Raw genomic sequence first — 12,215 nt, 5'->3', positions numbered from 1 at the left:
TATTTCAGAGGACCAATGTGCACAGACCCAGATTGGAGTAGGTTGATGGAAGCAGAGAGTTCAGGCAACTTTTTTGAATGGGGAAAGAAAGAGTTGGAGGAAACTATATAATATGACCATCACGCAATAGCATCCATTTGAGAATAAGATATACCAACATTGGGTTTCATTGTACCAGATCATACATCCTCCTTTTAAAAAGAATGGACCATGAGGCAAGTGGGGAAAGTGCCTATATCTTATATGTTCCAGACAAACAGAAATTGGATCCACTCTGGCAGAGGGAGAGAAGGACCAGAGCAATGCGGGAAAGCTTCAAGCAGCCACTTGAAAAATATTACTGTAGAATCCCAATGCTGATAGCTCAGAATCTTTATTTGCTTTGGGTGTGTTAAACTCTTGTGGACCTTTGTGCAAGTCTTGTAACTTTTCCTTGCGTCAACTTTTCTTTGGCTATTTACCAGGGTCAGAGAAAGGCTGATCCTTGAAAGGCAGATGGAACAAAAAAGTCCAACAGGATTTGACTAAATGAAGCCTTTGATTAGTTATCACTAATAGCACGATGCAACCCATGAAGGACTATTAACTCATTGTTTCTAAACTTGACTTGTTTTTGTACTTGGCTGGAGCCCTCACACCTCTGGCCAACAGCAGGGTTTCTGCATGTGCTCCAGCCTCCCTGAAGACCTCACAATGAGCCAGAAACTCTCGAGATCCAAGAAAGGTCTTTAGGAACAGGAGAAAGGACATGGGTACAGCCAAAGGGAGAGGCAGCCTACACTGTGCACACACATACAGGGGATGTATGTTAGCTGTTCCTCTTGCAGCTGGAAGCCCTTCTTTAGCCTCTGGGACTAATTTTCCAGCCCAAATCCTTGCTGTGATGCTGACGTCTGGGTTGATTACAAGAGAGTAAATGAAAGCTTTTCCTCTCCTCCAACACATCCTTCTGTGACTTGAAACATGTGACAAGGCTGTTACCTCCAGCAGATGCTTTCTGGATGAATCAGCATTCTAAAAGGCAGAGGCCCCGGGGATGTGCCAACATCAACAGAATCAGCAAGGATTAAGGGGAGAGTGGGGAGACGGTTGGATGGATGCAACCTTCTGCAGGGGTCAGTTGCACAATCTTCAAAGTTGGCAGCCCTAGAATCGTGTTCGGAATAAAGGGTGAAAGGGCCCGAACTATCTCCACAGGGCCTTGAGCAGACCCCACTGGGCCAAGGACTGGGGTCTTCTTCGGGCAGTCAATATCATCACAGTTGGATGCAGGTACATATCTGAGGATAGTCTTTTGGCAAAAACATGCCAGTCTCACACGAGTTACACTCCTTTTCAAATGCATAGCCTCTGGAATACCAATCGATTGTTTCCTGTTGCCACATTAAAGTATTCCTGCTTCAGAAGTGCTCTGGCCCCCTCCTCTGCTCCTCTCTTACGCTGCCACAAACCGAGTTATGACCCAAGGTGAGGACTTTGAAGTTGTGAGACTCAGTCCTAACAGGATTGAGATTTAACTACAGGATCTAACTGACGTTTCCTCACTGGGTTCCATTTTCTGTCAGCCTCTAGAACTGGGTCATGTTCCCTTGTACAGAATTTCTACAAGTTTTATCTGGCAAAAAAAAAAAGAGGCCTTTTCCCCCTTGGGACTCAGATGTCCCTTGTCAAGATCTGGAAGCTGATGTTTGCTATGGCTTCCTTCACTCTTCCCTGTTTGACTTGTATTCTACAAGCCTCTTTTTCCTTTTCTTCCTTTTTCTCCAGTGTCCTCAAGGATCTCATCTACTACAGTGACTTCCGCTTTCACCTCCATGCAGGCATTTCAAATCTATACCCCTCTCCTCCTCTCTCCTGCTGAATTTCAAATTATCTTATCACTAGACAGTCCCCACATTGTTGGTTCCCCCCATACTGCAATCTTCACATGTTCTAAACTAAACTTGTTTTCACCCCACACTCGCTCCTCACCTGTATCAGTCTAAGTTCAACCAGAGAAGCAGATATAAATTGCGTAAGTCCAATATGAATTTGTTACAGGGAATCGCTCTTATGCAGTTGTGGGCGCTTACTAAGCAGTCTCTCTATGGCTGTTGTCTCTGAGTTTAATGCTGGAGCTTGAAGTTCAAGGAGCAGGCAGTAGGGAAGGAGGATGTAACGTGGAGGGGGGGAGATCAAAGGTAGGTTAGAACCAACAAGCACAAGCTAGAGCCCCATGAGGAAGAACTGGAACTCATGTTCTTATTGCCTCTGACCTTGGCCATGAGGACCTCCAGCGGAAGTGGGGCTCTTCATCACACAGCAAAACACGTACACCTGGCCTAGGAGTTGAAGAAGCCGAAGGAGGACCAGGGGAGGGTAGAGCAGTTGCAAGCCCAGCTGCTGCTTCACACCAACGAGGTAAGTCAGCAAATCGGCAACATATGTGAGCTACAAAATAGCCACTGCTTCTCTTCCAGCCTCCAAATCTCCCGAGAATCTCCCCTAACTGGAAACAAGAGAGTGAATTCTGGGAAATGTAGCTCAGCCTAGCCACGTCGACACATCACGAAGCCATTAAAAAACACCCAACTTGGCATCCATACACATCTCCTTAAAGTATACTTAATATCTGAATCAAGACAATGCCAAAGTCCGCCTTCTGCCTAGCATTATACAACTATTCCACATACAACCAAACAATGCTAACCCTTTCCCCAGAAGAGAATACAAAGGTCCTTTTTTTGTCCTTGGGTGATGTTCATTCTTTTCCTTTGATATCTTTGAGATATAAAATATTATTAATATATTATTAATATATCTCACATTAGATGATAAGGAGATGAGAAAAGAAAGAAAACAAAAAATATCTAGTTAATATATATATACAAACATATCTGTATTAAAATTAGGAAGAAATATTTATAACTATTGCAGTCTGTCTCTGCGAGGGTCAGATGGTCACAGCTGATATTTATAACTACCTTCCCCTAGTCTACCATTTTGTGTTCGTTTTTGCTGTCAACAAGCACCTCAGCTGCTGGTCGTGGTTCTTTGGTGAAGTGTCGCAAACTTTCATTCTTGAGGGTTCTGGGATATTAGCAGCCCTGCCTGAATTGGGTTGTTGTAATTTTCTGTTGACGTTTATCATAGGACATGGGAGTATTAAGAGGGACTCTTAAGGATTTCCTGCTTTCAAGAAAAGCAGGAAATGGGGGTACCCATCGTGTGGCAGTAGCAACGCAATTTCTCCCTGATAATCAATCACCTCTCAGGATTCATCACCCTAGTCAGACAGTAACCTCCTTCTCTGCCTGTTCATTCAGTGGCACAAGGCACCCAGAGTGTCTGGGCAGCAATCTTAACTCCCATTTCAGTAGAATCATTGTTGAGTGCCTTGGTGGAAGCATTCCTGTCTTTGGAACTCAGACCTCTAGACCAGCAGAGCCTACGTATCACAGGGATAGGAAATAACATTTTGCTAATAAATCACTAGAGGTAATAGCGAACGGTGCCGCTCCCATTTCCATGGCTATGCTCAGGGATCTATGAAGATTGGCTATGGGATCAACGGCATCATGTATTGGATGGCAACTCAAAGCATGTACAGCATCCAGGACGACCTTGCCCAGCCCTGCAAGGTGTTGCCACTTAGCTGTGCGTTAACTATGTCTTCAAAAGGCCTCTCCACTTCAATCAAGCTGCTTCAGGATGATAGGGAATGTGGTAAGACCAGTGAATTCCATGAGTCTGGGCCCATTGCCTCACTTCATTTGCTATGAAGTGAGTTCCTTGATTGGAAGCAGTGCTGTGTGAAATACCATGATGGTGGGTAAGGTATTCCGTAAGACCACAGATGAGAATTTGGGCAGAAGCATGTGGACAGAGAAGGAAAATCCATATCCAATATGTCTATTCAAGTAACCAGGTAGACTACTCACAATCCTGCCTACTGGGAGGATTCCCCCTCACTGCTGTTCTTCAGGGCTGTGAGAGAGTAGGGCGGGAATGCTGCCACTCTCCACTTTAAGGCAGTACCTACATGCCAGGCAGAACTATCTGAGGTTTTTCTTCCTCGGTCAACTGGCCATTGGGAACGCTCCATCAGGCCAGAGATGGGGGCTGGAACACAGAAGGTGATGTAGCAGAAGTAGGGGCCACTTCCTAATGCAACTTACTTATGCCTTCCAGGCCTGCACGAGCCTGATTACATATGTATCACTTCCATTTGATGGTGGAGTGCTGCTATGAATACCCAACTGTATGGCTTGGCTAGTTGGACAACACTAGTTGAAGATGAGTGGCTCAGGCTACATGGTAACTTGGTGGTCCACGGTTAAGCATTTCATCTCTATGAAGGCCCAGTAGCAAAAAGCCAAAAGTTGATTCTGAAAAGGGTCGTAGTTATCCACCAAGGATGGCAGGGATTTGCTGCAAAGTTTTAAGGGTCGGATCTTGCTTCACCTAGAGGGGCTTGCCAAAGACTTCAAACTGCATCTCTATTGGCCACTGACATATGGAGCACCAGTAGATCTCCTGGGTCACATGGCCCAAGTGACAGAGCAGCTTACAAAGTGGCCCAGACATATGACAGGGTCTTCTCTTGTTCTGAGCCCCACTCAAAACTAGCATTTCTTAGGTCACATTCATACAATGTCTAACCAAAGAGGAAAATAAGAGGAATTCTTTCAACCGGGCTTTGTTTTAAAGGTCTCTGAGCGAACCTGCTGTATTTAAAAAAAAAAAAAGCCTCTGAGCGAGCCTCTGATTGGCCAGCCTGAGACCTGTACTTACCCCTCTAATTACAGTGGCCTGGGGCTCAAGTTCTACTGACTCAGCCTGATTCATGGAACCACACCTATGACCGAGATTTGGAGTATCTGTGGTTGGCAGATCCCTCCAAAACCATATGAGCAGTTCCTCAAATGATGTTTTTCTGGAAATTCATCACCAAGCCCTTCTCAGAGGTGAGATAAGGCTCTGGTAAAGTCGAGTAGCCCTTTTCTCTGGAGAAGTCTCTGAGCATATTTCAGAAGGATTACTCTTCCCTTCTCCCTGCCAGAGCAGCAGGGGGCTTTCTTGGACCTTCACCATGAAAACCTGGTAGGGTTCTTGGAGTTAAAGCCTACAGCAGTGTGGGAGTCTCTGCTATGACTTCAGCCCCCAGGAGTTTCTCACTCTCCTATTAATCCGCACTCAGCCCTCAGCAATTTTTCTAAATTGCCATTTCAGTGTTCCTACCAATGTATGGCTCCCGCACGTCTTCTGCTAGGTAAGCAGATCTCAGCTGTGACTGTCTGGATATGCCTGTCTTTCCAGATAGTGATGGGTGGTGATTTGCCCTGAAAACTCAGTTCATTGTTGAGTCTGAGAAAAGTCATGGATTTTTCTGTTTGCCCAGCTTTATCTTGTTGTCAGGACAGGAATGATAACTTCCAAGCCTGGCCACTGAAACTGAAAGGCATTAATTTCATTTTTGAATCTCTGCATTCTTATATTTCTCAATTCTCTGTATGACCCCCTATTGCTACTTTATAAAAGCATTCTTCTTGAATCTTTTACTGAATACACCAAAGAGATATCTTCTAAAACTGCTTTCCCTTTTCTGTAGCTGATTATTTTCACAAACAAGGTGTTTTTCCTTTGAATCTTTAGAGTCAAAGTATTCCCTTTCCCTTAATGCTGCAGAATTTTTTCATCCCTTAGAGCTTGTGTTGTTTCATTCTGAATATTTATTCTAGAAAGGGAAGAAATCTCTTTAAGCCAGGGGATTGTAAACAGATACTATTCTTGGACTGCCATTAGCTTTTTTTGATCTTGACCTTGAGCACTCTTACCTTAACCCTCTCGGATCTAGATTTTTAACAGATACCAGAGAGCAAAAGTACCAGCCCAATTCACCCTACCCTTCTGGCATTCATTTAGCATGATTCCAATAGACTGAGGTCAGATCTCCTTGTCCTTTGAGTCTTGAGTTCTCGGAAACCTGGAGAGTTTAGTGTGGTCTGTAGTTTGTATAAGTACAGGATGGAAAAGACTAAATCCACTATAACTGTGTAACTCAAAGTGCGGTGCCTAGACCCGTGCTGCTCTCTGACTTGTTCCCATTTTATTTTTCTAGTGAGTCATGTTTATTGATTTTAGAAAAGGCTTGATCAAAAATGGATTGGGAATTTAAAAAAATTTTTTTATTTTATTGAAGTATAGCTGATTTACAACGTTGTGTTAAGTTCAGCTGTACAGCAAAGTGATTCAGTTATACATATATATATATATATATATACATTCTTTTTCATATTCTTTTCCATTATGGTTTATCACAGGATATGGAATATAGTTCCCTGTGCTATACAGTAGGACCTTGTTGTTTCTCCATCCTATATATAATAGTTTGCATCTGCTAATCCCAGGCTCGGACTGGGAATTTTTGAAAAACAGTCCTTCAACACAGATAGTTTGAGAAGCACTGTCTTAGGTCGCATCACTCCTGAGTGTCTCCTCAACTTTTATTCTACTGCCAACCATTTCCCAAGGTACAGTGAGCCACCAATGTTCCCCTTAAACTTCAGGTCCTTTACTCTGGAAGGATGTGGGAAGAGAAGAACTGGTTTGCGAGGGTGGGGGGATGAAGAGGTGTGGGAAGATGGTAGAGGCACATGGAGGGAAGGACCTTGACTGACGTGCTCGGGAAATCTCTCGCCTGCAGTAGGTAGGGGGCTGCCAGGTTCTCCTTCAGTGGCGTCTCGGAGTCTACAAGTTCCAGGAATATAGTGGAGGGGCGGGGAATCCTGGGACTCCTTTTCCTTCCTTCTCCACTGTGGGTCATTCTGCTCTGAGTCAGAGGTAAAGGCTGTGCTGTTTAATCCAGCCTCCTCCACACTGTACACGGTGGAAAGATACCTGCCCCCCCACACACCCCCGCCAGACCTTGAGGGCTGTGTTCCCTTCTCCTCACCTTGGGCGCTTTGCCCAGCGCTCGGAATGCTTCAGAGGACAGAACAGGCACTGTCAGTAGCGCCCTGAGGTGCCTGGGAAGTCTGTCGTAGCCTGTAGGCAGCTAAGTATGGTAGGTACTGCTGAGAAGCCACGTTTCCCGTACTCTGCATCTGTGTGGTTGGATTTTGAGATCTAATGTAGGGCATCATATTTATCCTTATTACCTTTTAATGTTCAGAGTCAATATAGCATTCCTGCCTATAGAGATGCTTGGAACCTATTTCTTGCCTATCTTTGTGTCTCATGCCAACAGCATCTTTTCCCAATTCATTAGTAGTTAGGACCAGCAGGACAGGAAGAGATCAGAGCTCTGTGGTCCTCCCTGAGTGGCTTCTCTTCCTGTTTCCATCCACTCATTACCCCATCTTCTGGGTTCAGTCGTTTGATAGATTGCGAATCTACTTAACCATCCTATTGTCTACCAAGATATTGTGGGATGGATGGATAATCTCTTCTCCTAAGCTTCCCTCTGCCCCCATCCCTTCTACCAGAGAGGCCTGGTAATAATAATTATTATAATAAATAAAAATAATAGTTATTGTAACTATTATTATAATAATTATTATAAATTTGATTGGAATTTGCTCTAAAGTAGCAAAGAAAGCAACTCCTAACATCGAATGTGGTGTTGCTTGTAATTCAGCCAGATTCAGGGGCTAGGAGAGAGCCAGGTGTTCCTTGTCAGCCCAATAATAGAACGTGTGCTGCGTTTTGTGAGCAAAGCTTGCTTCAGAGGTGACATAGGAAAGGAAGGCCACTGGACCGACTAACCTGGACCTAGAATTTGGGGTGTCCATTAACCTTTACTCGTGGGCCTACAGCAGTGGTTCTCGACTGGGGCCAATTTTTCTGCCAGAGGACATCTGGCAGCTTCTGGAGACATGTTTTGGTTGTTACAACTGAGAAAAACGAGGGCTTGCTACTTGCTCTCTGGGGCATAGAGGCCAGGAATGCAGCTAAACATCCTTCAGCGCACAGAGCAGCCACCCTCCCCAACCAAGAGTCCAGCCCCAAATGTCAACAGTGCCTGGGTTGAGAAACACTGGCCTAGAATTTATCCCGTTCTAAAACCTGCACCACTGAGCATGGGGGCACAAAACTATCCATCTGTTCAAACGCCAGGCCACATCCCTAAAGATTCTAGTTTCATTGGTCTGGGGTCGAGTCCAGATAGGGTATTTCTCTAAGGCTCTGCCAGGTTACTCTTGTGTGTGCACAGGATTGAGAACCACTCCCTGGAGAGTCTGGTGTGATGGAGGCCACAGAAGAGCCTGACCTCCCTCATTGTCCTGTGATTAGAGGGTTATTGAGGGGTTGTTGGCTCCTTGAAGAGGTAGCAGTAATGGAGAAACCCGCAGGAGATGGAGAGAAGCTCCCCAGGCACTGGAGAGGATAAGATGGAAGTTCAAGGCAGAGGTTTTTGTGAGAACTGGGAAAAGAGCACACCATCTAGATTTTTTTTAAAAAATCGAAAACCTCTGGATGGATGTTCCCAGGGCCCTTAGCCTAGCTAATAGACCAGACTGCTGAGGCGAGGAGAAAGCTGCCCTTCCACAATGAACGTGGCCTCTGCCAAGGCACAGGCTTCTTGTGACCCCAGAGGCAGCTGGATTTTGGCACCCACTTGCCCCTTCCTCCGGGGCCTTCGTGCAGTGCCCATACTACACGACCAAACGCAGCAGCCCTAGTTGGAATCTGCCTTAGCTAAGATCTCCTTCAGTCAGGAAAGGGGCGAGGTCCTGCCTTAGGGGTTTACCAAAAAAAAAAAAAAAAAAAAAAAAAATTGATAAAGCCTCGAAGAAGAAACCAGATCCGTCCTGCAGGCACCTAGAAACCGTATCCTGACGCCAGGCCACAGGGTGGAGGCTCCAGGCTGATCGTGGTGTCCTAGGGGTGATTGCGAACAATCCAGGAAATGGGGAAATCTGGTTGCAGGAAACTACAACAGCTGGATTCCCGAGGCTGTGGGTGAGACGGGGAACTTTCTGGGCCTTGTGCTCGCTCATCAGCCGACCCTAGAAAGAGTACCTCAAGCCCCACCCCAAACTGCAGTGCAGCCGGCACGAACTCTTGATTCATTCCCTTGCAAAAGAGAAACCAAAAAGCCGTAGCAAGGACGTTGGCGCCGGCAGAACCACACACCTAAGTTCAAATCCCCGCTCTGCCCGTAACCATGAACCTGGGCAAGTTTCTAAGCGTCGTTTCTTCTTGGATAGTATGGGCATAATGACGCCGAACTTGGGGCGTGGTCCGAAGGGTCAAACCCGCGAACTTGGCGATAATAACCTGCCGCGGTGGGCCATTCTTGGACCCCCTCGGTTATCCCTTCTCTTTCCGTGCGACTCACGCAGCTTTCTGCACAGATGACATTGTGGTAGGGGCCCCGGATCTGGGAGGTGTTTGGGCCACCAGTGTGTGTATTCGTGGTGAAAGGGCGCGCAACTGGGGAACAAAAAGATATTTTAGGATAATCCGGTTTGCTAGGGCACGCCCCTGGCGCGCTCAGGCCCCCAGAGGGGGTGCGGGAGTGTCAGCCCCGCTTCCAGAAGAAGCGCTGGCACAAAAGGAGGGGGGTGGGTCGGAGCCCCAGCCGCGCCAGCGCTCCGGGGAGGCGGAGGAAGGAGGGCAGGCCCCGGGCGGGCTGGAGGGAGGGAGGGAGACAGGCGAGAGGAGGAGTTTTCCAGCTTGGCCTCCGCCGGCCGCGCGCAGCCCCTCGGTCGGCTTGGTCTCCTCCCGCCCCCGGGAAGCGCCCCGCGCAGCCGAGCCGAGCGCAGCGCCGGGCGCGCCATGGGGAGCCCCGCACTCCGGCCCGCGCTGCTGCCGCTGCTGCCGCTGCTTCCGCTGCTGCTACGAGTCCCGCCGAGCCGCGGCTTCCCAGGTAGGGTCGGCGGGCCAGCCTCCCCAGCTGGGCGCCAGGACCCTCGGCTCGGTCCGGAGGGTGGTGCGGGGGCGCCCTTTGTTTGCGCGGACTTCGTCTTTCGCCGCCCGGGGGAGCGGGGGACGCGGAGCGGGGCTCGCGTCCGGGCACCAGGAGGGGAGAGCCGACTGTCATCCCGTCGCCGGGCGCCGTGAGCCGGAGGACCCTCTGCGCCTGGGGTTCCAGGGGGACCAGTCAAACCCTCGTTGGCGCTGGAGGCGACCAGAAGTTTGGCCGCGGGTTACTTTCTCACCCCGCCGGAGTTTTGCCTCTCACACAGTTGCCTGCGGCCGGGGACCAGGTGGCTGGCAGCTTGTCCAGGAAGGAGCCCCTACCCCCTCCCACTCGAGGCCCCAGGCCACCCCCTGGGGCTGCAGGGCACGAGCCACAGTAGAAAGACTCTCGTGGAAGGCCCGGGCGGAGCCTCTCCCGCATCCCCCAACCCCCCCTGCTGGGGATTCCGAGAAAGTCTGCACCTCTGGGAGAGAGGTGCCAGCTGAGAGCGGTGACATGTGGCAGGCGCTTGGTTAGCCCCAGGGAAAGAGGACTACACACGCGGGCTCTGCTAGACAGGGGGTGTGGCTTCTTGTTGCTGGGGGGCGTGGTCTGTAGCATCTAAGGGGACCCTGGTACTTATTAGGACTCTTCTGGTGTGGACAAAACCTGCTTTGGAGATGCCCTTTTAAAAGCTCCAGCTGACTCCCTCATCGGAGAGTCTTAAGATAGCAAAGAGCTTCGGGGGAGCTGGGTAACATGAATGCACCCCTGTCGCCCCGGAAAGGAGAAGAAATCCATGGGCACATTTTAGTTTAGTGTTAATGGGAAAGTGGGTGACGTGGCGGGCAAATATCTGGCTTTACTTTCAACACTGTGGGCGGTTTAAGTCTGGGGTCTGAGAAACGAACCTACCGAGTTCTGGGTGAAGGATGGAGGGGGAGGGTTCCCAGATAGCACGCTTGGGAGATGTAGGGATGGCTGCTGGAAATTCCTTGCACATCCCCTTATGAATGAATGAATCAAACAAACGTGTAAAGTGATAAACAGGAACATTTGCGTTTTGAACTGTTGTAAGTGTTAAGCTTTTTGGTAGGAACTGATTCAGGGTGAAGTGGAAAGGAGACTTTATCCTCTGTGCCAGGCAAGTGCCAGCCCCCTGTTCCCCGGGCAGGTTAGTGCCCCCACCCCCCAAGCAGGAGTCGGGTTAATATGAACCTAGAGGGGAGGGGGAAGCCAGTACTGGACAGGGAGCAGGGGGAGAAGTTGAGAAGCTAGAAGCAGCCTTTCCTGCTGAACTGGGAGGCGTCTCTAAGCCGCCTGTACATCTATCTGGCGGAGCCTTTCTCAGTCAAGGGGCCTCTTCTCTTTTTCCATTTGAACTTCCTCCCCTCCCTCACCTTGCCCTCTGCTCTCCTTCCCTCAGCTTCTACCCTTATACAGTGTAGCTTGCTGCCAGGGCCCAGCCACCCACAGAATCGTGGGTTTCCAGCTTGGGCGCTCACTACTTTTGGGAACCGGCCCTGGCTGGCCCCACTCCCTCTGGCGCCGGCCTGCAGGCTGCCCCCAAGTTGGCACATCCCAATGGGGTCTTTCAGGAAATGTGCTCTGCTGGGGCTGTTGATTCCAACGGAGGGGATTTCAGTCCAAGCCAGAGGTTTCGGAAGACTGGGGAGGGGAGACTCTCTAGGCCTGTGGGTCCTGAGGCAAATCATGTCAGCTGAGTTCACCCTAAGGGCTGGGTGACAGAGATTTTGAAGATCATTTCAGAGGCAGTATCTTAGCAAGTGGACACTGTGTCTCTGGTAAGAGGCCTGGAATCAGGAACCTCTGAGAGAGGGAGACGGGGATCTAGGGCCCCATCGGCATCTCCCCTCCCCCACTTATATAAACATCTGAGATTTAATAGCAAATCTGTCAGAGAGAGAGAGAGTAAATCGTTCCCATTCCCACTTCTAGAAGGTCTCTGGAGTTTTTCCATCTTTGAATTTGACGCAGCTTTTCTGGCTCTCTGATTTATTCTTTGCGGCCTAGCAAAGACGCAGTGTCTATAAAAACCCACATGAAATATATGGAAAATTCATAGCAAAGTTGTCTGTGTTGGATTGCGTTTGTATGCCTATAACATAGGATTCTTACTCTGTTCTTTGTTTTTGCTTTTATTGAGGTGTAATTGACATATAACACATTGGTTTCCCGTGTACAACATAGTGATTCCATATTTGTATACACTGCACAATGATGACCACAATAAGTCTAGTTACTATCGGTCACTGTACATAGTTAACAAAATTCTTTTTTCTTGTGATGACTTTTAAGATCTACTCTC

At 48.5% G+C, this 12,215-nt stretch overlaps 2 protein-coding genes across 3 annotated transcripts in view; both read left to right on the top strand.

Annotated features, from left to right (window-relative positions):
* RPGR (retinitis pigmentosa GTPase regulator) overlaps positions 1 to 9,485 on the top strand; it is a 104,648-nt gene extending 95,163 nt beyond the window's left edge. Inside the window, 1 exon segment of the mRNA XM_082446394.1 lies at positions 1,768 to 9,485. Coding sequence (XP_082302520.1) covers positions 1,768 to 1,797 — 30 coding nt within the window. The 3' untranslated portion in view covers positions 1,798 to 9,485.
* Positions 9,486 to 9,615: 130 nt separating this feature from the next.
* SRPX (sushi repeat containing protein X-linked) overlaps positions 9,616 to 12,215 on the top strand; it is a 107,685-nt gene continuing 105,085 nt past the window's right edge. For both annotated transcript variants that reach the window (XM_082446580.1, XM_082446579.1), the window contains exon 1: positions 9,616 to 9,853. In XM_082446580.1, coding sequence (XP_082302706.1) covers positions 9,763 to 9,853 — 91 coding nt within the window. In that variant the 5' untranslated portion in view covers positions 9,616 to 9,762. The remainder of the gene's footprint in view (positions 9,854 to 12,215) is intronic.

Source organism: Balaenoptera physalus (assembly GCF_965194825.1).
Source record: "Balaenoptera physalus genome assembly, chromosome: X".
NCBI lineage: Eukaryota > Metazoa > Chordata > Mammalia > Artiodactyla > Balaenopteridae > Balaenoptera > Balaenoptera physalus.
Note: the sequence above shows the minus strand (reverse complement) of the source record. Positions and strands in the feature narration are given on the sequence as shown.